Raw genomic sequence first — 25,853 nt, forward strand, 5'->3', positions numbered from 1 at the left:
TAGACCAACTAACTATATTGATTTTGAATACATGTAATCCAACCTTCAACCTCACTTTTCAGAGAAAAAAAAACAACATGTCTGCAGGATCAAGTCGAGTTCAAAAAAAAAAAAAAAAAAAAACCAAAACAAAACAAAAGCAAGGCGGGGTTGACACGAGTGCGTTTGAATGAAAACTAAACATACTGAACCCACAACCGGATGTAGACCATGTAAAGTGTGTAAACAGAACTACAATTATGACAAGGCTCATTAACCACTGACCCGGTTGCACAATGCATCTGACTAAAAACCAGCCTTTGGTTTGAGCCTTGTTTGCCATGACCCAAAAAAAAACAAAAAACCCACGACGTAATCTTCCTAATGCGCGGCCCAAGTCGTAAACAAACAATCAAACAACAACTCTTATTACCACACCCTTATTCATGACCACGAACCTGTTTGGCCACCCGGCATTCACGCCTTCAAGGCTGGATTCGTTATTTGCTGATTTCATTAATCTTCGTGATGCAAATCCGGATGGGTATGCCGCAAACACGGCCGCATGGTCCAGCCTGCTGACCACGCGCCTGGCAAGTCGTGACCTTCCCTTGCATCACCATGACCACCGCACAGTGATTAGGTTCGGGCCGGCCTTGACTCACGCACTCGCGGTTGCTGCAGCACGACCAGACCCGGCTGGGTTATACATTGTGCGGCATGAATTACTCGCGTCCGGACAGGCCGTGACCTTGGCCGAGTTTGAAAATCATGTTGGGTCGATCAAGAAGGGCAAGCTTGCAAACCTGCATTCATCATATTCATCATCATCATCATCTTTTTATTCAACCGCCAAGTCGTCTGCATTGTCATTTATCTATGGCGCGCCTGCATCGTTGGCGTCATGGGTTTTTAGGGATACGTTCATTACTCACACGGTTAACCGATTTATCCTTGCCACGACCAGTAATCATCATGGCTACGACCGCGGCAAGGACACTGAACAAGACCTTGTCATTTTGGCAAACCTGGACACGTTGGCGGCATCATTACTTGTCGCCGTGCGCGAATCTGATCATGCGGTTTTCACGTTTGACGCGCTGCATGGCTTGGTACCGGACGTGACCGCCCTGGACCTGCGATTGCTGATCACGTACGTGAGTCGCGACTTGGCAGTCGCCATTGTTGACCACGCCGAACAAGTCATCAAGTTCTTGACCGTTCATCAAACAAGCAAGCCCGAAAACCTTGCCATCACGCAAGACGAAATCGCGGCGGCCAAGATTCGTCAGGCCATCATCAAATTAAGCACCAACATTGCCAATCAATCCGCTGCGGCCGTGACCGCACGCGACACTGCCAGGCTTCACGTGGTCGCGTTGGCGGACCGCACGTTGGCCAAGGCCGACCTGGCCACGGCCAGGCAACTCGAATCCCATGTCGCGATCATGCTGCGGTCGAGATTGCAACTCGAAACCTTGGCCGCGTCGATCGAGGCCGCCAGAACGAACGTGCACGTGGTCGAGCTGTTGCACGATGCCGTGCCCGCCTTGCAAGGCTTGAACAAGCAGGCGGCCAAGATTGCTGCTGATGGTGATGAAAACGCCGGCGTCGATTCCGTACATGAATTGCTCGATCGCGTGAACGAAGCCGTGGCGGATACGGATCAAGTGTCGCATGCGTTGGCCGAGCCTGTGTCTTCAACCACCGAGTCTGAACTCGACCTTGCCGTCGAACAAGAATTTGAAGAATTACTACTACTACAACAACAACAACAACAAAAAAGCGCGACAGACGAAAGTGCAGACGTGGACAAGGTTGCACGCTTACTTTCGCAAGCTTCACTCAATCCGCCTCTGCAATCACCCAAACACGATGCCGACTCTACACCTGCTCAAAACAATCCATTACCTGCTTCATAATTACTAGCAAAATATACAATTTTTTTTTTCAACTCTCTTTTATATATACACAAACAAAAAATCTTTCTAAATCTCGGGCTTGACTAATTTCATGGCAACCTTGCGCTTACCCGTGCTCTCTTCCAATACCGTGTCAACCTTGACCACGACCTTGTCGAACAACTGCACGCGCACTTCGGCATCCTGTTTGTGCGGGTGGAAAACCAACGTGTACTCGGCCTCGTCAAATTCAGTGGCCGGCTCCGGCTGACTGATATCAGTCAGCCGGATCGTGCTCTCGATGCCGAACTGGGGCACAAACACGACGATGCCGTTTGAGAAAACCTTAATCACGTAGCCGTCCGTTAATATGGCCCGCTGTTGCTGCTGACGGTCGCCACGTTGCCGGTTTTTCAAAGCCTGGCCGACATAGTATTCAACCGATGCCCTGCCGGCAAATTGCGCGTTGCGATGCCGCCGGTTAATGTTGTGACACACGGTCTCCAACTTGGGCTTGTCCCGAAGTCCCTCGTGCAATCGTTCGTAATCAATCGCAGCTGCCAATTGCCGATGCGCAACCACGTCAGCGTATCGACGGATCGGACTCGTCCAATGCGTATAAATCGGTGATGCCAATCCGTAATGCCTAAACTCGGCCTCGGTCATTGTGCCGGAACAGAAATATTCCGCCGCAAGCATGCACCGCGTGGCCATGATGCGCACGACCGTGTTTAGGTACTCGTCATCACGGTCCACGCAGGCATCCAAACTGTCCGCCAACGCTTTCGACGTGTCCGTTCGCAACACCATTTTTTTGCAAACCCGTAATTGGTCCTTCAAAACTTCAAAATTTGTCGCCGGCGGTGCCGCGTGTCGTCGCAACATGGCCGACTGCGGGAACGCGTCATAGATCTTGCCCGCCACGCTAATGTTGGCCAGCAACATGAACTCTTCCACTAACGAATTCGTTTCCAATGATTTCTTGACGCCCGGCATCTCCACCGGATCCGAAGTCTCGCTCTCGGCTTCGACCTTGACTTCGGGTGATGCCAGGTTTAACGCGCCAGCTTGCATGCGTCGTTGCTTTAAAACCTTGGATAACCGCAACAATGCTCGCATGCTCTCGGTTAGTTCATCAGTTTGTGAGCCATCATCGATTCGCAACTGGGCTTGCTCATAACTAAACGCTTCCTTGGATTTAATAACCGATTTGGTAAACCTGGTGTTGACAATCTCGGCCGTGTCCGCCGTCATCTCCCAAATGGCTGAAAACGCAAACCGTTCCACGTACGGTTTAAGCGAGCACAGGTCCGTGCCAAGCAATACGGGCAACATATCGATACGTTTGTCAACAAGGTACACGGTCGTGCCTCTGGACGCGGCCTCGCTATCCATCGCCGTGTCGGGCTTGACAAAATGTGACACGTCGGCGATGTGCACGCCAACTTCATAATTGCCATTCGGCAGCTTGCGCGCGTGCAAGGCATCGTCAATATCCTGACAACCTGGAGGGTCAATACTGCAAACCAACAGGTCCCTAAGATCTTGTCTGCCCTGCCATCCACCGTCATTCTTCTTATCCGCAGGCACGCGCCAGTTGTGGCCCTCCACTGGCAAGCAATCCAACACGGATTGCGTGAACGGCTGATACTGGACGTCATATTCCAGTAATAACGCTTCCGTTTCGGCATCCTTGGCTTCCAGGTCACCCAAGACCCTAATGAAATGACCTTCCGGATATCGTGATGTTGGTTCCCATGAATCAACCGCGGCTAAAACTCGCTTGCCTAAAAGATTGGCCGCCTGCCTGGTTCGCAATCGAATCTTGGGGATGCATCGATTCATGGGGATCAAAAACACTGACGTTTGCCTACGGCCGGCATTGGCAGCAATCGTGGTGGAAACGGATTTGGAATCAACATGTCCCACATACGATCGCCAATTACGTTTGACCACGCCCACGACTTTTGCGGTGGGCTGAATCCGAAATTCGGCTGCCGTGTTTCCTTTTGCCTCTTGCTGCGCGACATGGGCTTCTTCAATCAACGCTCTTCGTTCACGAGCACTCACGATGGCTTCTGCTTCGTCACCGTCATCATTATCCGGATTATCATTCTTGGCAATTTCTTCCTCCTCCACAATCTTGGTTGACGCATGCTTCCATTGATCCTTGGCCAATAATTCCACCACCACAATGTCACCATGCATGGCACGGTTAATGCTTTCCCTGCCCAAGATCAACAACGGCTTATCAAAAGATGGCACGGTTACTGTGGCTTCAAGAAAATTATACTGACTGACGTTAATAATGCCCTGATGCAACACGCCTTCCTTAATGCCACCTTGAATCCGCGACGTTGAATAATATTCCCGATACGTGTAATGATTCACGCCATCTTCTGATCCTGCTGGCTCATCCGTCGTGTCCTGCGCAATCATGTCCGCCAACACGTCGCCGTTGGGCAGGTCCTGCACGTATTCGTTCAATGACGCTGCCGTAACGCCCAAACGTTCTGCCTTGCGCTTGTTTTCCTTATCATTTGTAAGCAGCAATATCGTGGGCACGTTAATGCTGCTGTCGCCGCCACTGTTGACCGACTCAGTTAAATGCTCCCGGTACCATACGCAGGCGGTTCGAATGGCCCTGTCGTTGCGGTCATTAACTGATTCATCACTTGCACGCTCTACAAATGTTTCTTGACGAAATTCATTGTGAAAAACATAAAACCGTTTATCTTGACTGCGCGTCAGTCCTCGCAACCGGTTGTGCAACGGCAAGCTAAGATTGCGCAGTTCATCCATGGCGGTTTGTAACACAATAACGTCGTAAAATGCAGAATAATGCTCCAATAAATCCATCTAAAAACCCCACATGCATCAGAATTTAAACTATTTATAATGAGATATATATTACATACGCCTTTCATTAACACGTTCGTGTCTGGCACGACATAGTGCCGGCCCCATTTCTTTGATACCGGTGGATCATTTGAAAGCACAAACGGCCGCGCTTTAAATAAAATGTCAACTCATGCAAAACATTGTATACCTAGTCTATTTTATAATTAACATACCTTTACCTGACGAATCAGTCGGCGGATTAAGCGCACAGGCGGGGCAAAGTTGTGACGAGCATGGGATATCTGTTCGCAGGTAATGTTCTTGCACGATCTTCGTGGCTCGTCCCTTCCGTGATCGAACAAATATTTTCTGAGATAAAGTTAATCGCTTATTTAACACATGTTCTTCGCCTAAGGGCCTCTTGACACTTGTCATTGCTAGCAGAGTAATTGTGTGTGTTCTTTTGTCCTGAACTTTTTCATCAAATTTTGATGTGTTCAAGAGCATCGCGAGTAGTGTTACCCGGTGTTCAATATATTATGTGTAAACCTTAAATACAAGGATTCCTTGAAGTCCACATTTGCTATGTATACAACGAACAATAACCCAATTAGGTGAACAAAATCCTACGTTCTTCAAGTCGTTTTTAAATTTGAAAATTGAAATCATAATTGTTTTGGGTACATAAAGTTTGACGTTTACTATTTCAAGTCTGAGAACTGGTCTACGTTGCATCAAACTTGTTGCACTCAGTTAGGGGATTAATTAATATATATAAGGACGGGGTCGCAAGTGCATCGAAATAAGTTAACCATGGTATCCAAATTAGAAGAAAATATAAAATCACCAAACGGCAAGTTATCTAACGGGCTCAAAATTTCAAACAATTTTGCAAAACGCAAACTCGATGCCATCAACGGCGGTGGTTCCCAACACGGTGGCCGGCGACAAGCGTCCGGATCAAAGAACGGATCCGACACTGCCACGACGCCTGCAGTAACAGCAGCAGCAGCAGCGGCGGCAGAATCGTTTGGTTGTGTGCATGTTAAACATATGCTTTCGTCATCATCTAAGGACATGGCAATCAAAAGTTACACGCAAGCCGTGCGGGTCGCACTAGAATTGAGGGACAAGACTCGTGATGTAATTGTTTCTTGCCTTAATTTTTTCTATTCATCTTGCTAGGCAGGGGTTTAATTAATTTTTCTTAGTTGAGTGCATTTCGGGTTCGACGTTGCAGGATATGTCATGACTGTTTAACCACGACGTTTTTATGCTTGCAATGCCCGTTTGTTGGTTGCCGAACAAACAAGCATCACGATACTCATGCTCGTGAAGCCGGTCACATGTTTGGTATTGACTCTGAAGAATTTTTTTTTTTGTTTTGTTTTTTGCCAAAACTCTAATGTCGATGCAGGAATCGATTCAAGATCAGGCAATATTTTTTGTTTCGTATGTAAGGACTACGTGTACAATTCTACATTGGAAAATATTCGGTTAGGCAGGGAAGACATTACTGAGGCTAAAAGTATGCTCACGTTTTTCTTTGTTTTTTTTGACTTTTGAACTAAAATGTGCAATTTCTTTTTATTTGTTGCAGAATTACGAAAGCTGTTGAATCAAAACGGACTGTCGACAGAGGACAAGTTCCTGACTGAACATAACACTCGGCTGCCTCCATGTCAGGCTCGCACGGGCTTGCGTGGATTTCAAAACATGGGTGCCACATGTTTTATGTCGGTTATTTTGCAATGCTTGATTCATAATCCAATTATTCGTAATGATTTTCTTTCCGGTGGGCATAACTCCAAGAATTGCAGGCGTGAGAATTGCTTGGGTTGCAGAATCGATGAAGTCTTTACTGAGGTATGACTTATTTTGTTTTGTTTTGTTTTGTTTTGTTTTGTTTTCCTTAGTTTGGTTACTGATCTGTTGTATCAAGTTCTTTGTATCGCCCACGACGACCGGGTTCGGGCCTGCCATGTTACTCACGACCGCGTGGAAAACTCAACGATCCCTAGCTGGATATTCCGAGCAAGACGCGCACGAATTTTTGCAATTCATGCTCGATCAATTACATGCCACGTCGGACGTTAACAATTCATCATTAATGCACGATGATGAATGTGGTTGCATTGTGCATCGCACGTTCTGTGGCCAATTGCAAAGTGACATTATCTGTCCCAATTGTGACAACATGACTGGCACGGTTGATCCGCTGATGGATCTCAGTCTTGAATTGCGCGATCGCAAGGCAGGAAATCGAATCTTGTCTTTGCAAGAGTGTTTGGAAAAGTAATTATTTACTTTTTTTTTTTGTTTGTTTGTTTGTTTGTTTGTTTTGAAAGGCATTCTAATTTTTGCTAGGTTCACGTCTCCGGAAAAGCTTGAAACCATGTATAATTGTTCATTTTGCAAATCTAAGCAACTTGTCACAAAACGATTATCAATCAAGCGATTGCCACTTGTGTTGTCGATTCAGCTTAAACGGTTCGAACATGCACTTAAATCGAACAAGATCGATGATCATGTGCCGTTCCCGACTGAGCTTAACATGACCTCGTACACGACTTCAAGCGCATCGTCATCATCATCATCTAATAATTTACGCAAGGCGTACATATACGAATTATTTGGTGTCGTGTGTCACCAGGGCAAGATCAATACCGGTCATTACACTTGTTCCATGAAGAATCGAGACGGGGTTTGGTTCAGCTTTGATGACGCCATGGTTACGTTGTCGAATGAGGATCAAGTATTATCATCACGCGCTTATTTATTGTTTTACATCATTAAAGACCTTGCATAGGTTTTAAAATGTTTATGATCAGTTTTCTCTTTTGATATTTTATTTTTTTTTGATTGAAGGTCCCAAAACGGAAAATGTTCATAAGGCGTTTCCAGTGTGCATTACTTAGAGTTCTACAAATATATATAATATATATATATCTTTTTTTTTTTTTTTTTTACAAATGAATTAACCAATATACAGAAATCAAATAACGCAACTTGACAAAGGAAAAAGAAAAAAAAAATGCACCCCTTACGTAATCCTTAATGGCCAAGAGATCCGCCACCAATGAGCTGGCCATTTTGAACTTTAGTCTCGGTAGTCCATCCACCGTAGCTAACCTTGCCGGTGTGCTCTTCAAATTGTTTAAATCTGTTGACGAGTTCAGGTCTGAAATGTCTAATCAATCCCTGAATAGGCCAAGCGGCAGCATCACCAAGAGCGCAAATGGTATGACCTTCAATCTCCTTGGTAAGTTCCCATAACATTTCAATTTCATGCTCCTTGCCACGACCTTCTTGGAAACGATCCATGATCTTGCTGAGCCAAGTGGTTCCTTCCCTGCATGGCGTGCATTGACCACATGATTCATGCTTGTAGAACTGGGAAAATCGCTGGATGGCGCGAACAATGTCGGTCGACTTGTCCATCACGATCACGGCTGCGGTTCCTAAACCGGACTGCACGTCTTTGAGCGCGTCAAAATCCATCAAAACTTCGGCACAAGTGTCCTTGGGCAAAACTGGCACGGACGCACCACCAGGGATAACGCCAAGCAAGTTATCCCAACCTCCTCGCACGCCGCCGCAATGTTTTTCAAGCAATTCCTTTAACGGGATCGACATCTCTTCTTCTACCGTGCAAGGTTCATTAACGTGTCCGGAAATGCAAAAAAGCTTGGTTCCTTGATTACGTTCGCGGCCGAACGACGCAAACCAAGATCCACCACGACGGCAAATCGTAGGTGCCACGGCCACGGTTTCAACGTTGGTGACCGTGGTTGGCCTACCAAACAAGCCAACACCAGCTGGGAAAGGTGGCTTCAATCTGGGCTTTCCGGCCTTGCCCTCGATCGATTCGATCAAACTGGTTTCCTCGCCGCAAATGTACGCACCCATGCCACGGTGAATGTACACGTCAAAATCGTAACCGGAACCGCATGCGTTCTTACCAATCAGGCCATCCTTATAAGCCTCGTTGATGGCAGTCTGAAGAGCATTGGCTTCGTTGTAAAATTCACCCCTGCAAATGGGTTAAAAAAAAAAGGACAACAATCAAAATTCGTATGATTACTTACCTAATGTAAATGTAGGCAGCAGTAGCATTCATGGCTCGGCCAGCAATCAAGCAACCTTCGACAAGCTTATGCGGGTCCTTTCTAATGATTTCACGGTCCTTGCACGTTCCGGGCTCACCTTCATCGGCATTGACGACGAGATATCGTGCGCCTTCATTTTTTTCCCATCCAGGAGGGTTCATGAAACTCCATTTTAATCCTGAAGGGAAACCAGCGCCTCCACGACCACGTAATCCGGATGCCTTAATTTCATTGATGATCTAAAGAACCCAAGATGTTAGAAAATAAACTAATTAATTTTATTCAAGTAGTCTTACCCAAGTATCACCCTTTAATAAAATCTCTTTAGTCTTGTACCAATCACCCATTTTCTTGGCTGATTTCAAATCCTTGCCGTAGTTATCGTACAAATTCTGGAATATCCGGTCCTGGTCCTTCAAGCCACCATAAACACGCTGCTTGGGCGCATTGTTGTGAAATTGCCTGGCCGATACGGCTAATCTGGTCGAGCCAATGGAAGATGACTTAGCAACAGAAGACAGGCATTTGACACCTGATGATCTTGATAAATGCAGCATTTCTGATGAAAACTAGTTTTAATGGAAGAGGGCTCAAAAAATAAATTAAAAAATAGAAAGCCAACCCTGCAATTCGTAGGTGAGAAAAACCCAGTTTAATTAAAAACCAATAAATTTACTTACAAGACCACGCGTACCCAAACAAAAAGTCTTCCTGTTGGAATTGGTCGCTGAGGAATTGAGGATGTATGGACCGGGGAGGGTTGATTAGCTCTTTGCTTGGTCGGAGCAAAATTCAATGATTTCTTTTTGCAATTTGCTGCCCCATGAATGGTCAGTTCTGTGTGACATAATGTATTATGTCATGCAGCATTTGCAAGTCTGTTTTTTTGAAAACTGGGATTTGCCATAGTCGTAATTTGTCATTATTATACAGATTTAAAATCACACATAATGAATCAGCCAGATCGATTCGAACTATTTCTACTTCCTGACGGAATACCAAAGTATGAATTATCTGAGTTTTTTTTTTTTTAAAAAATTGCTTCGATGGCAAACTAATTATTTTATTTTAAGACTCACCTTCACACCGGATTCACGGATTCCAAACACTTATAACATCAAGTTCGAACGAGAAGATCATACACTTGGAAATTTATTACGAGCTCAATTACTTCAAGATTCGAGAGTACTTTTTGCTGCTTACAAAATTGAACACCCTCTTTTTGCCAATTTCGTTCTCAGAATTCAAACAGAGGAAGGATATCACCCAAAGGAGGCCTTGAAAATTGCCATTTTTTCATTAATTAAAGAATTGGATGTTTTAAGAGCAGAGTTTGAAAAGGAATGGAACATTAAGCGGTTATCAGCTGATGATGAGTTTTGACCTCCTTTTGAATCATGATCGCTTCTCACATGCAACACAGTACAACACATCCACGCACACCTGTATATTAGAATGGCCCGCGAAAGCGCTTGTATAATAGTTTTCAATTAATGATAATAATCAAGTCAAAAAAAAAAAAAATCAAAATAGTTGATTAGCTGTTGTAATTCAGTACAAAAATAATGACACTGCGTGACTTGTGGATATCCTTTCCGTATCGTGAGTCAGGTTTTTTTTTTGTTTTATTTTATTTTCAAGCTAAGCTGTTGACATTACAATTGGTATTTTGAATTTTTTTGATCGTTTGTACGAAAAGACAGTAGTCAGTCGTTGCATGGTTAAAGTGGCGTGGCCATAATGTCGATCGATTATATCATGGCCTATGATATTTGTATTTGTTACCAACACATTTATCATTTTTTTTATTTGCCAATTTGCCAATTTTGCCCTGATTGTTACATTTTTTTTTTTCAAATAAATACTCCGTAACTTTGCAAATCAAGCGATTTGATGTCCCTATATTGATATTGACTTCACACTGTTCTGTCTGAAAACGCGCTATCCGCAGTTGGTTACCCGGGCAGCGCCGGTTTGTTTATTTTTGTTCACAAACTCGGGCTGATATATATATATCGTTCTCTCCAGCATTAAACGCCCAGCAATAATCTCATTCAATAGCTGCACGTTCAGCAATACAAATGGCTACTGGTGTTGCCACTTCCTTGGGTTTGGATCACAGTCTTGAGGCCGACCAAAACGGGCTTGCGTCTTTTTCACCCAAGTACAGTAAAAGCAAGGACGTGATTGCATCAAGCGCATTAAATGGTCCAGAATGGGCAGATCCCGACCTCTCAGAAGAATGGGTTTCTCAACCCAATTCGCCAGTTGATGATCCTGCAAAGTCTGACACGTTAGATTCAAAGGCTACTGCCGCCTCATCCGATGCAGGTATTGGCACCACTCGCATTGTTGCCTCGCCGGATAAAAATATCGATGCTGCCACTGGTGTCCGGCACGGAACGCCTGGATGGAAAAAAATTGATCCGTCAAAGGATATTTTTAGTCCGCTCACGCTTGAACGCATGTTTAAGCTAGGAACTGAAGAGTAAGAGGGCGCAAAAAAAGAAAAACTTGCAAGGCGATCTTTATTCGTTATACTAACATAATGATTAGCACCAGCAATGCAAAGATACAGCATTCGAGGGATGTGCATTCACATTTGAAGTCTAGTTTATCAAAGCTAAAATACCAATTGGACAAATTCAGTCCTATTCTTGGACCTAATCCTTCAATATATCAGAGTGAGCAGGCACAATCACAGGCCAGTAATGACTCGCACCAGAAAGGAACATTGCGCAAGCCGTCTACATATTCAACAATTGACGAGGAAGCATCTGATCGTGAATATGACTACGATACTACCGGAAGCCCTCATCCGCCGCGTCAAAAACATTTTACCTTTACTAAAGAGCCAAAGTTGCAAAAAGAGGAGTCACAGCGTCAACCTTCGTCGCCAGGAAAAAGCTCACCGCTAAGATTATTTCAGAAACATGACACATACACAAGTTCAAAGTTTGATGGTCTGATTCCAACTCTGGGAGAAGATGCCGTCCAAGCTCTTGAGGCTGCCGGTGACCGATCAGTGAGCTTGGAACCGGCCAGCTTTGATAATAATAATAATAATGAAAGCGAAATAACAACAGCATCATTATCTTCGCCCCAAAAGGAACGGATTGCAAAGAGACCTAGACTAGAACAGGCGGAACCCAAAATTCCAGTTACTGTAACTACTCAGGATTTCTTGTCTCAGGCTGAACATGTTATGGACATGCTCCGAGGACTGAAAAAACAGTCTGACTCTTTGGCCACTGAAGATGGTGATCCGCTACAACGACTAAGCGTTATGACTGCCTCACAGACAAACACTGCATTATCCAAAAGCATGTCACGGAATAATTCGCTCCGTGGCGGTGCATTGTCTTCGGTAGAGTCCGCACGGAGCAGTGTTGATAGTGAAGCAAACCAAGGCACATTTCGAAGAAATTTTTATTATCGAAACGAGAATAAGCGGTTTGATGAAGACGAGTTTAATGAACATAGCGACAGCTATTACAACTCTGTCAAAGGTGTATATGAAAAGGGAAGCATTCAATTAGGGATTGGTCATGTCTCAGGCACGCGAGGCAAAAGATCGCTTACTGAGATTGGCATTAATCATTTGTCACCAGCGCCTTCTTCTGCTCGACAGACGGTTCAGAAATCGCCAGTTAAAAATAATAATTTTCGAGCACCGTCATCTCCCGAACTATTAACTAGAAGGGATAGAACTCCAATCTCTTCAACGAACAGCAGTGGTAAGGCTGGGGTTGATCCATTTCGGCAAGTAACCATGACATCAAATGGATCTAGCAAGAAGTCTAGTGCGACGAGCTCGGTTAACGATAACATGACGGTTATTCTTCCTGAGCAAGTGAAAAATTTAATTCCATCAACGTTTGGCTCTATGGTTTTTGATCGTCAACATCACAGATGGGTAAGGCATGCAAAATCTCAAGTTATTGGAGAACCGGACGAAGACGATGTGTTTGAAGGAATCGATGATCTTAGCGATGAAGAAAAAGAAAAATCATTGGTACTGCAGCAACAGCAACCGCAGCAACATGAAATTCTAATTGGGGATTATCAAAATTCTTTGCGACAAAGCTTGTCCTCTCTTGAAAATACGCTAAGTGGAAAATCTGCGAGTAGTGTTGTATCAGATTTTCCACCTCCAAAAAAGGAATCATACTATCAGCATCGTATTGAGCAACATGATTTATTTGCTGATCCAGTAAAACATGTTCCAAATTATAGCCCTAGATCAAAGCCACCCAATAATAGTGGCAAGCCTGAGGTCTCTTTCGCTTTCCCTCCAATTGAGCATTCACCGAATGCCATGGACGTGTCATATGTTGAAGGACGTCATGATGCGACAGCGGTATCGCAGTTAGACTCTTCATTTTCTATTGCCATTCAAAACCTTGTCCGCGTGTTGTCCGATATTCAACCGTTTGAACCATATTGGGAGGATATTACAACGTTAAACTTGCCCTCTAGAAATCTTGAAACCTTGGTAAGGTTAGAGGAATGGTGTCCTAATGTTCACAACATGAATGTATCGGACAATCATTTAGGTTATTTGACAGGTGTTCCAACTACAATCAGAAACTTAAACACGTCGAAAAACAATCTATCGGACTTGACTGCTTTTGGCTTTTTGTCAAACCTTCAATACTTAAACTTGTCTCATAACCAACTCGAAACTTTGAATGGTAAGTAATATTTTTTTAAGGAGGGTATGTGCCTAAGTAATACTAAGAGAGACAAAGGATTGTCAAATTTATATCATCTTAGAGAGCTTATTGTGGATAATAACGAAATTACAAACATAAACGGGATTCTGCATCTTGAAGGCCTTTTACGTTTGGATCTTCGAAACAACAACCTTAAACAAGTCAACTTTGAAAACGCAAGACTGTAAGTGATCAGGAAAAAAAAAAAAAAAAAAAAAAGATTAAACCAGCTTTATTCTAATATATCAAAGAACTCGTCTTGAAGAATTAGATTTATCATGCAACAATATCCGTCATTTAACGGGTATCGAAACTTTAACTAGGTTGATGAATTTGATGGTAGATCAAAATTCATTATCCAAACTCAAGTCTAAAGGATTGCTTCCGCGCTTGCGAACACTCAAGGCTAGTCAAAATGACATTGAAATTTTTGACGTCAGCGCATTTCCTTATTTGCGATTACTTTATTTAGACAACAATAAGTTGTTAAAAGTATCTGGTTTGAAAAAACTTAGGCTTCTTGAGAACCTAAGCATTAGAGATCAAAGAATAAATTCAAGGTATGTGGTTTTTCCTGTTTTTAACGATTTTTTTTTAATATAAATAGGGAGCCGCAATGTCCTGGTGTATCCGAAGTTAAGAAGTTGTATTTGTCAGGAAACCTTCCTAGTGATTTTATTTTCAATCAATATTTTTTGAATTTGCAAATCTTGGAGCTGGCCTCGGTTCAATTAGCTCAGCTGCCGGTCAATTTTGCCAAATTTGCAAATAATTTGAGGGAGCTTAATTTATCATTTAATGAGTTGAGTGATATTTCTGAGCTAAAGCACATTCCTAAGCTGAGGAAGTTATACTTGATTGGAAATCAGATTGATGACATGCAACATTTATCCAGTGTTTTGCAGAAATTACCGTCATTGCAGGTTCTTGATATGCGCATGAATCCAATGACGTTACATTTTTATCCACCTGTGGTTGCTATCGAAAGTGAAAATTCAAATTCGCCTAAGCATCTTCATCGTCAGTATACTCTCGTGATGTCAAGGCAAGCTCAGGCGAGTTGGGAGAAGAAGGACAAGCTTTTTGAATCTCATTTGCCTCAGATCTCGTTAGTGAAGAGACAAGCTTATCAAGGTTTAATGTTTGTATCATCGTCCAGCTTGATATGGTTAGATGGTTCAACGCATGACAAGGATTCGGTTACTGAGCTTACACAGGTTCTGGAAAATATTGCGATCAGTACGGAAAAGAAGTTAAAAAATAAGCCAAGGTTAAAGAAACGGTAGTAAACGTTTTGGCTTCTGGAATAAACATTTTTTTAGATTTTGCGGTTGTTAGTTGTTGACTAGGCCGTTTGATTGTTGGACAAAAAGATAATTAGGAGTACAGAGCATTATGGATTCATATGGAGTATCGGAAGGCTTTTTTTTTTTCTTTTTGTAGTGTATTGTAGTGTAGTTTTGAAGCACAATTTGAATTCTATTAATATCAATAATTGCAACAACATTATGGAGATTATTAGTACCGTTCGTTGGCTGTCGTGATTTGACCCTGTAAGAAGTAAGGGTTACGTGGGGAAGAAGAAACCGTGACCTTCTCTGGACTCTTAACAAGGGCTCCACAAGACGTTACAAGTCAGTGCGTTCGCAACCAGGTTTGCTTAAACCATCAAAGCCCTCGATATTTTTGGGAAAGAAAATAAGAGAAGCTAATTTAATATGGTTGGTTTTACACTTAATTCTGGGTTATTGCAACTTGGATTATCAGCAATCGCACTTGCCAGCAATGTGTTGGCAGATGACGATTTTCAAGCTTATCGACCTGCGGATTCTGAATCCGGCGTTGCAGCTGATGCAATTGCAGCAAAGCCGGTTATTAACTCGTTAGTAGTTGTTGTTTTTGTTTGTTTTTGTTTTTTTTTTTGTTTTGTTTAACGCTTTTTTTGATTTTTTTTTTTTAGAGGCGCACTATTGAGAGGCAACTTGACGTTTGAACAATTCGCTGCGCTGCCGTTTTTATCTAGATTACGAGTATACAATTGGACAAATGAAATTACGTTTATTTCTGTTATTCTTGGCTTCATCACGATTCATTACGTTGGTTATTATTATAACAAAAAACTGGCCACCAAATGGGGTCAATTAAACATTCGCACGTTTAAAGATCAATTTTACCAGGTTGGTTTTACCAACCGGTTGGCCATTGCTGCCACTGCTGGTGAAGATATTGCAAATATTAATCCCGAGAATTATTTGCATGCCAAGGGACCGACTGATTTTATCACTTATGCTACCGGCAGGGTTAATGTTTCGTACTTGCATGGCAAGTTGTCATTAAAGCCCAGGCATAACGTTGTCTTGATCTTGTTTGATTATGTTTTTTCGTTTTTTTTTGCGTCCGAACCGCCTGCTGATAAGATTGATTACGCTATCGTGCCGTCGTCGTCATCATCGGAACACGACAAGTCGTCATATGACAGCTTTGTGTTTGCGATTGTGAACAAAAACAGCATGAAGAAAGCTCGGGAAAATAATTATGACTTGTCGTTAACCAAAACATCTGATCATGTCAAATTGCCGCATTCGTTCACGGTCATGTCTGAATCAGCTGAGATTACGGACACGTTGTTCACGCCTGAATTATTAGCTGCGGTTAAGAAGGCAGAGAACGTTTTGGATTACCTGATTGTTAGCGACTTGCCTACTGAAAGGCCCGCAAGGTAATGCCTACACATTTATATGGTTTAATCACGTTTACTAATAATGCTTGTTGTGTTGCAGTGTTGAGGAATTTGTGTCGAAAAAGAAAGTGTTGCTGTCGCTTCGATTGTCCCAGACCTCGGAAGATGAGGAAGCCAGTCAGCAGATTATTAACGCCACCTTGGCCACGATCGATCACGTGGTTGCAAAAGCTCATTGGCGTGCAGAAGTTTCTCGCAAGTTAAAATCGACCAGGGATGAAGAAATTCGAAAACTGAAACGATTTGCTGAAGAAGAAAAAATTGAAGAGATTGCAAAGCAAAAAGCAAGCGAGAAAAAACAACAAAAGCAAGGAATTTCTCGATTATCAGCTGAAGAGCAAAAAAAATCCCAACAAAAAGAAAAAGAAAAAGAATTTAGAAGGTTGCAAAAAAAGCAAACCAAGCGTGGTTGAGTAAAACACACGCTTGAACCATTTATATATATATATATACGTGTATAGTAAACGTGTAATAATATTTAAAATTTTTAATAATCATTTTGCCTATAAAACGTTTTCTTTTTTTTTGTTCTACCGGCATGGTGGTAACTCGGGATCGATGGACGAGTAAAACCCTCCATCGTTTAATTGTCGCTCAATGTTTTGCCAATATGTACGTTTAACCCCGCTGCCGTCTTTGATATCTAAATCAGCAAGTCGACATCGCAACAAGAAAAATTTGTCATCATGCGCGATATATTCTTCACCAGTGTCAACGTTCGTAATCACATCTAATGATGAAGATTGCTGCTCATCAAACACGGACCGCAGTTCTTGCTGACGACCGGTTGCAAATTCAATCTTGACAAACGCGGTACAGTCACGAACCGTCATGGCGATCAAGAATTGGTCATCAAGCGGTTCGTTGAAGTTTAGATTTAATATGCCATTTTTATCATTTTGTTTTTGAACTTGACATAGTTTTTTGAAAAAAAAACAATTCAACAAGAACTTGGTTAGTACCTGTCGCACATGCGTAATCGTAATTCCAGTTTTCAGGTTGTGCTCGGCTTGAATAATGTCGTCTGGCAATAAGGCTTGAACTGCACGTGCAACCCTGTCCTTGTCGTTCGATACCAAATCAAGCGGACAAATTAAATTATGATTTGATTTTTTTTCCTTGTTGCCGGTCTTGCCTGATCTTAACCGATTGAGTGCACATGTTCGGCAATACTTCCAATCGTCAGGTGCATCACTAGATTGGCATAGCCATTTAGGTTTAAATTCAATTCCAACCGTAACTACTGATTGACTGTCATCTTTGCGAATAAGAATCTCTGCTGCAGATGATGCCGTCAACCTGATTTTTGATGAATAAATAATCGGCAAGGATGAGTTTGGCATGGTGCCGTTTTGATGCAAGACCGACATGTTTTCGATTAAAATGCCATACGGTTCATCAACATTGAGAAAAATTCCATGCCGTTTCAACGGTCGCGCATGAGTGCTATTGTCATTCGCATTCGTGACCGCTTCCAATCGTGACAATTGCAAGTTTAGCGATTGCAACACTGATTTTGACACTGGCACGATTTTGCAAGACGCAATCATGCCGGAATCAAATAATGGTATAATCTTTTGGTTCAAAAACTCAACCACTTGTTTTGTGCATGGCTGAGGAATTTTTTTGCGCAGTCGAAGAAGACGGCAGTCCTATTTTAGTGGTTAATTAGCGGGCTGAAAAAAGGCAACATGTTACATACGAGGGAGGGACTGGAAAATAACACATTGGCAGCACCTTCTGCCACGTATGATAATGATGTCGCATTATTTATGGCCGTCATGGCAATGCGACATGGCACACTTTGAAATAATAGAAACTGCGGACACATGAAATTTTTAAATCGACCAAAATCTGGGGCAAAGTTTCGCGCACAAGCTTATCGCGGGGCCGTAGGTTTGAAAGCACAGATACAAGATTGAGAAAAAAAAATATCGGTATTCACATAAAAGTTACACGTTGCTACAATATATTCTGCCAAAAAAAAAAAAAGACCACAAACTACTCCTTCTTGCCAGTCAGTTTCCAACCTCGACCCACCGGCGTACCAAACGGTTCACACCAACCCCCGCCTTTAACCTCCATCATGATCCATTGGAAACCAACACCTTTAAAATCTCTCCATCGTTGCTTAACATTTGCCAAATATCGTTCCTGCAAAAGTTTTTCTAATGATTCTTTCCATTGGTTTCGTTGCAACGAGTTAACAACCCATTTGCGCGTGCTAAACGCAAGCTTTAAAAAACTTCCAATGTTGGGTACGGAGATCAAGTACGTGCCCGGACTGCCAGATAAGACTAGAAATCCAGAATTTATTAATTCACGAATTCCAAATTCTTCCAAAATATCAGCGTCAGCAAGATCATTAAATGTCACCTTTGTAACCGCTGGCCGACTTGCCAACAATTTTTCAAACTTGTCTAGTTGCAAACCAATTAGTCCACAACGTTACTCAGGAAAAAAAAAAATTACGTCAACGTACCATAAATGTCAGTATTTTCCGAATGCAATTCCTTTGCTTCATTAATAATTTTTGAATACTGGCCACCATCAATCACGACATCACCGGCGTTAATGTTGATCATTAACCTGCGAACTTTTCCCCTTTCGACCACTCGTTGAATCTCTTGGTCAACAAATGTTGGGTCATTAGGAAGTAATGCATGTAAATGAGAAATCATCACGACAGGTGGAGTATTCTGTAAACAAATTTTTCAACTGATATTATTATTGCTATTCAAAAAAAAAAAAAAAATAATAAATAAAAATCATACTTTTCTAAACCTGAGAAGGTCAGCAATGCCATCTCTGTTAAGTCTTGTTCCCGACGTGGGTATTGGATCCCACATTCTAGAAAGAATAGTTTTCATGCCCAGTCTGATATCAGACAAATCGTTTAATTCGCCATCTGCAAAAAAAAAAAAAAAAAAGATATCAGGTTGGTGTTCGTTTTTCACAGCTTTCGTGGCAAAAACAAATTAACCATACCAATAGGTGTATTATATTCAGTAACCTGTAATTTTTCTTGTCGAAGTCGCTTGACTGAACCGACCGCATTCTGTTGCGCGTGCCCGTGCGCGTCCGTGGCAACAACAGACAAAGGGTCGGCTTCAATCGATCGAATCAAATCCGAACCAGCTTCGGCCTTGCGTTTGGGTTTTCGAACTCGTGATGATGATGATGCTGTAAGCCGGATTGACATTTACAAAACTTTGAAAATTCGGTCATTTCCTAATGAAATTTCAAAAAAAAATTATAGCTATATATAATTATACATGTTTGAACAGGATGTTTAATTTTCCATATTTTGTAAGGAACGTCGTTGGGAAGAAAAACAGCGCCACAAGTACGCCTTGAATTTATACATTATTCAATTTACTGAAAAAAAAAAAAAATTTCAATAAAATTTCAATAAAATAAATCGTCTTTTTATTCAAATTGATTTACATAAAAAAACAAAGTTCGTCTATTTCAAACTGAAGCGCCTATTGAATGGTTCCTGAAGATTTGAAAAAAAGGCACCAATCGTTCTTGTATCAGCCAAACCATCAAGAACACAAAATATGAACTCAAATCCTCCTATAAACGTATCTTCAGACACGTAATTGAAAGATTCCTCAGTCAGGACTCTTACGCTTAAACAAGGCACGGGAGAACGAATATAAAAGAAAAAAAAGAAAAATGGGAGGCTTCAAGTTTTCCCCTTTTTGTCCCCTTATTACGCCCTCTTTCTGCGCGACACAAGGTCCCCTTCCTGTTGGCACCGGGAAGAAGCAGCGCCCAGGCGGTACAGTTCAGGACTACCGTCTTATAAATCCATAGGTGGAGTCGTTAGATACAACATTCGCACGACTGATGAATTCCACTCATCTGTTAGAGATCAAAAGTCGACAAGTATCGTTCTTTCGCACCCCAAATACCTTACAAGGTCCATCATGGAAGTGATAAAAACCAGGTCGGTTCTATAGACAGCAATACGCTTGACCCACGTACGAATCGTAAATATCTGAAACGGTCCATTTTTTTCATCATTTCTAAACCGGGCGGTGTTCTCGTTTTGCCCGTTTAACGACATGCTTTACATGTTTGAATCAGTTTGCACTTGAGTATGCTGGTGACAGTATTGTGAACATGAACAACATGTGGATATAGTTCTGAGCAAGTTAAAAGCGCATGAATTTGTATTCAAATCAAGCAAATGTCAGCCGAATGTACTCCAGATCAAGATTTTTTGGGACATGTAGTTGCATGTTACAAGACGCCACTCAGGTAGACCCAAAGAGTTGATAAACATGCCACAATCGACAACCATGATTGAACTTTGAGAGAAATTTTGAGTAAGGCTAGTTATTTGTCCATGATACGTACGCATGTTGTAGTTTCTTTTTTTTTTTTGTTTGCAATATAACAGTGAGATGGTCCTAAGGTACGAACCTTTGTGGTGTAAATCAGTTCAGTTTAACTATCATACGTGATAGCGCCAAAAAGTATATATGAATTTAAGTATTTTACTCGCTCTCCCTCTTATCAAGCCATCATACATAAATTCCAAATTCCAAGTTTCCTGGAGGTTTAACTAGTCATGGCAAAAGCATCAGCCAAAAAGCAAACACAAGCAAACATTCAGGCATTGAAAAATTTACATTTGGCATCATTAATTATAAATTTTTTTTACCTGATTTCATTTCTTTTTTTGCATCGACCTCAACAAATCAAACCTTTTTTAATTTTTTCATTGCCGGCATGGATTCTTGAATATCAATTGGAAAAAATAGGCAAGTCCTTTGGTTTCACGTAATGGGATATCAAAACTAATGCTTTGTTTTAAACAGGCCGGCCAAAGTTTTTCAATGGCCAATTAATATCACCAGGTTCAGATCTAAACCAGCAAGGATTAACCGAATACTTGTTTGACGTGATTTACGTGACCTGGGGTTGCGACCTGTTGGCCATCCTGATTGGCAAATCATGGGTTTGGTCTTTATATTTGGTGATTCCAAGTTATGGATCGTATGCGGTTTATACTGGGTTTATCCAACCTTTGCTAAAGCAACAGGCTGCGTTATCAGGCGGCAGCGGCCGGCAGCAGGTTGGTGATGAAGATGGATCGTCATCGGCATTATCGAAAAAGGATAAGAAAAAAAAGGAAAAAGTTAAATATGTTCGTTAAAAAAAAGAAAAAAAGAAAAAAAGAAAAAAAGAAATTTCAAATTTTAGCGTTGATTAAACTTGATGGAGCGCATTAGATTCTATTTAATTAACAAAAAAAAAAAAAAACCGAACAAATGATAAAACAAAAACAATATCTACAAGAGTTTTCTTAAACACAGAAAAAAGAAAAAAAAGGTAAAGAAGAACCCCATTCATATCCAAGTGCTAATTACAAATTGAAAAAAAAAAATAAAAACCGCAACATGGAATCCGAAACAGAAAAGGTAAAAATCCCAATACAACCATTTTTTTTTTTACAAAAAGACAATAGGAAGGAAAAGGTAAAAATTACCATAGAATAATAATGATTTAATATTTCATGTTTTCTTTTTTTAGATGGAACGACGCGTAATAAAACTCCAAGTTCCAGTAAGCGAACCAACAATGACACCACTGATTGCCATTTGCTTGATTCCTTTGGTTGCTCTAAACAATACACCAGTGATCGTGCCAGCAGCAATCGAATTATATTCATCATGATTTCCTCGGTAAGCACCTAATATTCAACATGTCAGTTTTTAAACGCAACCAATATTGTTCAGAGCAAACCTACCGAAACTCCAATTGAAAATGTTGTATGAAACCGCGAGAACACCGGCCGTGTTGCCAAGGTATGGCCCACGACGGGTTATGGCGTTAAGAACAGCGTTTAATCTTAACTTTGCCGGGGCATCAGCCGTGGTTGATCTCAAACCTTCAGCAAATCCATAAACTCCTCCGAAAGCAAGACCTAAAAAAAAAAATCAAATGTCAGGCCTTGAATTTTAAAGTAGTAGTTGAAAGCAGAAATAATAAAAAAGAATTAATTACTTACCACTCATGTAAAGAGTACCGGTTCCGTAGCAAATATCATCAGAAAATCCTCTTGATGGCAAAAACCCACGAGAACCTGGCAAGTCGTTTAAGGCTTCGTCTTCCAAATCTAAAAATTCAAGATCCTTGCCTAATCCGGCAAGTGGATGAAGTTGGCCGATATTTAAATTTGAACCATCAGACAAAAATGATGGCAATTCAGCTTGTGATTGTGAACTTGATGTTTGCTGTTGCTGTTGTGAAGAAGAAGATGATGACGATGATGGAGGTGATGTTATGGCGGAAAATGTCGTAGATGTACTTGATGGAGATAATGATGATGAATCTGGAGCAGTGGCGGATTCTGATTGCTTATTGTTAAAGGGCCAAACCATGGTGTAATACTTTTTGGATATCCTCCGAACTCGATTCGACAAATTCTTTTTTTTTTATTTTTTTTTATTTTTATTTTTTTTGCCTCTTTCAAAATAATTTAACCTGATTTGACGGTTAAAAGCAAAAAAAAAGAGTAAGACCAACCAATTTACTAGGTTTACTAAGGTATAGATAGTTATTGTGAATGGATTTTTTTTTTTTGTTCGCGATGAGGAATGATTTTTTTTATATACATAGTGCATTTCTCCGAATAAGTTGGCGTAAATGCAGCACGTGCGCGGTAGTTATGCGGGCGGCGGCTGGAATTGATTTGCCATCAACGAACACAGGTTGTGCTCAGCTGTAGGGCGATAATAATAATAATAATAATAATAATAATAATAATAACTCAATTGGCTTAATGACAAAAGATGAGTGATTCAAGAAAAGAAAGTTTGTACCTGGCAATTATTGGCAGTAAAGACAATGCCATTTACAGTCTTGAATTCGGCACTTCTCGGCAAGGTGGCGAAGGCGTGTCAAAGGTAAAGCAAAAAAACAAACATAACATTGGCATTGCGGTTTCATCAGATTTGCTAACGGTAAAAAAAAAGTTCACGCCGGATATGAAACAGTTATGTCCGTTTATAGTACATTCATCACTTGATATCGTGGATGAAGTCCAATGGACGACGCCAACAATGTATGAGGTTTTTTTTTTATATTTTGGACAAATTTTTTTTTGTGTTTTATTGAAAAGCTTACCAACGAATAGGTATTTAAAAGTTATTGACAAGTTTTACAATTACTACGTGTCCGCGTTTGTAACGGCAGGCAGTAAGTTACCTGATTGATTTGCATTATATTGAATGCTAAAATTTGGATGCGTGGTAGACATCAAGTTTTTGTTGCTGCATGAAAATCGGGCAGAGGACAGCATCCGACAATTTTTTCAAGAGTTGTATGATCTTTACACAAAGACGTTAATCTCACCTTTTTATTCAGTCAATCAAACAATCACGTCGAAAAATTTTGATCACCGGGTGAGAAACCTGGCCAAGAAATATTTGTAGAATTTGATAATGTCTTGTTCGGTGGTTCAAGCTACGGGGGTTGCGGCCAGGTTGCAAGATAATCTTGCTGCATGCGCAGTTGCTATAGGCTCGAGTTTTTTTTTTAAAAGACATGGTGGGTCGTCGCGGCATTGTTGATCGAGGGTTAGTTTCTTTCATGCAGATGAATGGGCCATGGTCATCATTTATTATCTGGTTTTATACGAGATTTCTCCGGTTAGACGTGAGCATGGTTGGGGTTCAGTTGTGGTGGTCATTTGAACGGGATCATAATCGAAATCAAAACACTTGTTTTAAGTAATTTATTACGTAAAGATAACCATGCGCTCTTCATGGTTTGAACGCTTATCAGTTGAAAAAGCCACAATCTTCTAAATCTAAAAGACAAAAACAGAAAAAAAATCTCACAATGAATAATGAATTATTGTTAAAAATAAAAAAAAACAAAACAAAATGGACAAGGCTACAAAGCTTCAGTTTATTTATGACCTGCCGAAGGTGGAATTGCACATGCATTTGGAAGGTATGGCTTTGTGTGCAAAACTAATTTACTAAATGCTGATGATGATGATGATGATGATGATAGGTTCATTGGAACCAGAGTTAATGATTGAAATAGCCGAACGTAATGGAGTCAAGATTCCGTTCAAGTCAGCTGACGAAATCAGAAAGGCTTCCGTGTTTGATTCGTTGCAATCTTTTTTAGACCTGTACTACCTCGGGCATACAGTTTTCGCCACCAAGCAAGATTTCTATGACCTTGCGTATGCCTATTTTAAGCGAGTTTCAACCACGAACTTGCGACACGCGGAACTTTTTTTTGAAGCCCAGGAACACACAAACAGGGGCGTGCCATTGCAAGCGATCGTGACCGGGTTGGACGAGGCTTGCAAGCAAGCGCAGGCCGAATTTGGCATTACGAGCAACTTGATACTGTGTCTGCTGCGGCATTTTGACGTGGACAACATGATGGCGTTGCTCAAACAAGCGGTCGAGTTTAAGCATTTGATTACCGGCATCGGCATGTCGTCGAGCGAGCACGACAAGCCTCCGGCGTTGTACGTGGACGTGTTTGCGTTTGCCAAAGCCCAGGGCTGGCACGTGAGTTCGCACGCAGGCGAAATCGGCCCGGCCGAGTACGTCAGGGATTCGATCGAGTTGCTGGGAATCGAACGCTGCGACCACGGCATCGGCGCGCGCACGGACGCCAGCGTGGTCAAGTTACTGAGCGACCGCAAGGTGGGCGTGACCATGTGCCCGATCAGCAACGTGCTGCTGAACGTGACCGAGTCGATCGCGCGGTCGCCGTTGCGGCAGTTTTTGGACGCCAACGTGAAAGTGTGCCTGAACAGTGACGACCCGTCGTATTTCGGCAGCACGTACGTGCAAGAAAATTATGACGCGGTCGAACGTGAGATCGGGTTGAGCGTGCGGGAATGGATCAAGCTTGCCCAGGATGGCATCGACATGTCGTGGGCGGACCAATTGCGGCGGGCGCAATTGCAGGCCGAGTTGGACGCGGTCAAGGCCAAGTACAACGTGCGGGCGCTGTATGGCGTGGAATGAGACGCAAGCATCGGTTGTTTTGTTTGAATGAATTATTATCACAAACTATGGTATAAATAAATATAGGCCAACGAATTATTTTTTATTTAATTATATATATATAGATATATATTGCAGACGTGGCAAAGGCCTTTACCGTTAAGCATGAATTGTAGATAGATACATGTCAGTTAGAAACTATAACTATACCAATATAGTTAATATAATAGTTGGGTATAAGCCGGCCATTCATTCGCACAGTGACCCTTACGTCAGCAGAATTGTTGGAACCCCAAAAACGCAGCGCAGCAACTACGTTGGCCCTCACACCGCACCACCAACAACAACAACAGCGGGCGACGGCACGGCCCGTTCTGACCTTCTGAGTCGCCATGTCCTTCTTGTTTGCCCGCCGCCACCGCTGCTGCTGATTGGGCCGCTGCCGGGACGCTTGGTTTTTCGTCACGGCTTCGGTCGTTCGCTGCGTTTGGTTTGTTGGTTTGTTGGGCCGGGGCAGCCGCACAACGCATTGCGCGAACAGGTGTTTGGCCCACCCAAAAGGCAGCGGTCAA

At 42.0% G+C, this 25,853-nt stretch overlaps 14 protein-coding genes across 14 annotated transcripts; 8 read left to right on the forward strand and 6 right to left on the reverse strand.

Annotated features, from left to right (window-relative positions):
• Positions 1-4: 4 nt before the first annotated feature.
• On the reverse strand, positions 5-471 carry V1514DRAFT_328712 (uncharacterized protein). The gene is made up of 2 exons (XM_066927218.1): positions 125-471; positions 5-81 (listed from the first exon to the last, which is right to left on the reverse strand). The coding sequence occupies exons 1-2, from the start codon at positions 320-322 to the stop codon at positions 52-54; spliced, it is 228 nt and encodes a 75-aa protein (XP_066784079.1). The 5' UTR covers positions 323-471; the 3' UTR covers positions 5-51.
• Positions 5-1,952, forward strand: V1514DRAFT_305134 (uncharacterized protein). Its single transcript, XM_066925646.1, has one exon. The coding sequence runs from the start codon at positions 426-428 to the stop codon at positions 1,899-1,901; it is 1,476 nt and encodes a 491-aa protein (XP_066784078.1). The 5' UTR covers positions 5-425; the 3' UTR covers positions 1,902-1,952.
• V1514DRAFT_328717 (uncharacterized protein) lies at positions 1,867-5,183 on the reverse strand. Its single transcript, XM_066927219.1, has 3 exons — positions 4,955-5,183; positions 4,799-4,890; positions 1,867-4,739 (listed from the first exon to the last, which is right to left on the reverse strand). Exons 1-3 carry the CDS (start codon positions 5,154-5,156, stop codon positions 1,968-1,970), a joined length of 3,066 nt encoding a protein of 1,021 aa, XP_066784080.1. The 5' UTR covers positions 5,157-5,183; the 3' UTR covers positions 1,867-1,967.
• A 115-nt stretch (positions 5,184-5,298) lies between these two features.
• On the forward strand, positions 5,299-7,729 carry V1514DRAFT_328719 (uncharacterized protein). Its single transcript, XM_066927220.1, has 6 exons — positions 5,299-5,864; positions 5,933-6,074; positions 6,139-6,249; positions 6,322-6,587; positions 6,664-7,016; positions 7,089-7,729. Exons 1-6 carry the CDS (start codon positions 5,535-5,537, stop codon positions 7,528-7,530), a joined length of 1,644 nt encoding a protein of 547 aa, XP_066784081.1. The 5' UTR covers positions 5,299-5,534; the 3' UTR covers positions 7,531-7,729.
• Positions 7,653-9,552, reverse strand: V1514DRAFT_30592 (uncharacterized protein). The gene is made up of 4 exons (XM_066925663.1): positions 9,511-9,552; positions 9,127-9,453; positions 8,810-9,069; positions 7,653-8,754 (listed from the first exon to the last, which is right to left on the reverse strand). Exons 2-4 carry the CDS (start codon positions 9,385-9,387, stop codon positions 7,776-7,778), a joined length of 1,500 nt encoding a protein of 499 aa, XP_066784082.1. The 5' UTR covers positions 9,388-9,453; positions 9,511-9,552; the 3' UTR covers positions 7,653-7,775.
• Positions 9,553-9,743: 191 nt separating this feature from the next.
• V1514DRAFT_305145 (DNA-directed RNA polymerase) lies at positions 9,744-10,702 on the forward strand. Its single transcript, XM_066925647.1, has 2 exons — positions 9,744-9,833; positions 9,904-10,702. The coding sequence occupies exons 1-2, from the start codon at positions 9,781-9,783 to the stop codon at positions 10,211-10,213; spliced, it is 363 nt and encodes a 120-aa protein (XP_066784083.1). The 5' UTR covers positions 9,744-9,780; the 3' UTR covers positions 10,214-10,702.
• Positions 10,703-10,811: 109 nt separating this feature from the next.
• V1514DRAFT_328729 (uncharacterized protein) lies at positions 10,812-15,037 on the forward strand. The gene is made up of 5 exons (XM_066927221.1): positions 10,812-11,318; positions 11,387-13,524; positions 13,582-13,729; positions 13,797-14,105; positions 14,153-15,037. Exons 1-5 carry the CDS (start codon positions 10,912-10,914, stop codon positions 14,829-14,831), a joined length of 3,681 nt encoding a protein of 1,226 aa, XP_066784084.1. The 5' UTR covers positions 10,812-10,911; the 3' UTR covers positions 14,832-15,037.
• Positions 15,038-15,173: 136 nt separating this feature from the next.
• On the forward strand, positions 15,174-16,775 carry V1514DRAFT_362645 (uncharacterized protein). Its single transcript, XM_066929748.1, has 3 exons — positions 15,174-15,427; positions 15,506-16,264; positions 16,326-16,775. The coding sequence occupies exons 1-3, from the start codon at positions 15,264-15,266 to the stop codon at positions 16,696-16,698; spliced, it is 1,296 nt and encodes a 431-aa protein (XP_066784085.1). The 5' UTR covers positions 15,174-15,263; the 3' UTR covers positions 16,699-16,775.
• Positions 16,776-16,815: 40 nt separating this feature from the next.
• Positions 16,816-18,068, reverse strand: V1514DRAFT_319242 (inositol-pentakisphosphate 2-kinase; the record flags this gene model as incomplete). The annotated part of the gene is made up of 2 exons (XM_066925928.1): positions 16,816-17,937; positions 17,988-18,068. 2 exons carry the CDS (start codon positions 18,066-18,068, stop codon positions 16,816-16,818), a joined length of 1,203 nt encoding a protein of 400 aa, XP_066784086.1.
• A 135-nt stretch (positions 18,069-18,203) lies between these two features.
• On the reverse strand, positions 18,204-19,273 carry V1514DRAFT_328737 (serine-threonine protein kinase 19). Its single transcript, XM_066927222.1, has 2 exons — positions 18,768-19,273; positions 18,204-18,705 (listed from the first exon to the last, which is right to left on the reverse strand). Exons 1-2 carry the CDS (start codon positions 18,964-18,966, stop codon positions 18,287-18,289), a joined length of 618 nt encoding a protein of 205 aa, XP_066784087.1. The 5' UTR covers positions 18,967-19,273; the 3' UTR covers positions 18,204-18,286.
• Positions 19,274-20,826: 1,553 nt separating this feature from the next.
• Positions 20,827-21,800, forward strand: V1514DRAFT_328742 (DUF788-domain-containing protein). Its single transcript, XM_066927223.1, has 2 exons — positions 20,827-21,060; positions 21,118-21,800. Exons 1-2 carry the CDS (start codon positions 20,868-20,870, stop codon positions 21,453-21,455), a joined length of 531 nt encoding a protein of 176 aa, XP_066784088.1. The 5' UTR covers positions 20,827-20,867; the 3' UTR covers positions 21,456-21,800.
• On the reverse strand, positions 21,509-22,881 carry V1514DRAFT_328746 (Tim17/Tim22/Tim23/Pmp24 family-domain-containing protein). Its single transcript, XM_066927224.1, has 3 exons — positions 22,311-22,881; positions 22,050-22,226; positions 21,509-21,992 (listed from the first exon to the last, which is right to left on the reverse strand). Exons 1-3 carry the CDS (start codon positions 22,681-22,683, stop codon positions 21,829-21,831), a joined length of 714 nt encoding a protein of 237 aa, XP_066784089.1. The 5' UTR covers positions 22,684-22,881; the 3' UTR covers positions 21,509-21,828.
• A 166-nt stretch (positions 22,882-23,047) lies between these two features.
• On the forward strand, positions 23,048-24,203 carry V1514DRAFT_328749 (Sedlin). Its single transcript, XM_066927225.1, has 4 exons — positions 23,048-23,208; positions 23,278-23,366; positions 23,439-23,500; positions 23,558-24,203. The coding sequence occupies exons 1-4, from the start codon at positions 23,095-23,097 to the stop codon at positions 23,734-23,736; spliced, it is 444 nt and encodes a 147-aa protein (XP_066784090.1). The 5' UTR covers positions 23,048-23,094; the 3' UTR covers positions 23,737-24,203.
• V1514DRAFT_30799 (uncharacterized protein) lies at positions 23,964-25,384 on the forward strand. The gene is made up of 2 exons (XM_066925712.1): positions 23,964-24,259; positions 24,323-25,384. Exons 1-2 carry the CDS (start codon positions 24,190-24,192, stop codon positions 25,300-25,302), a joined length of 1,050 nt encoding a protein of 349 aa, XP_066784091.1. The 5' UTR covers positions 23,964-24,189; the 3' UTR covers positions 25,303-25,384.
• Positions 25,385-25,853: the final 469 nt, after the last annotated feature.

The sequence above is a fragment of the Lipomyces japonicus genome (assembly GCF_038497905.1).
Source record: "Lipomyces japonicus strain CBS 7319 unplaced genomic scaffold V1514scaffold_13, whole genome shotgun sequence".
Classification (NCBI taxonomy): Eukaryota; Fungi; Ascomycota; class Lipomycetes; order Lipomycetales; family Lipomycetaceae; genus Lipomyces; species Lipomyces japonicus.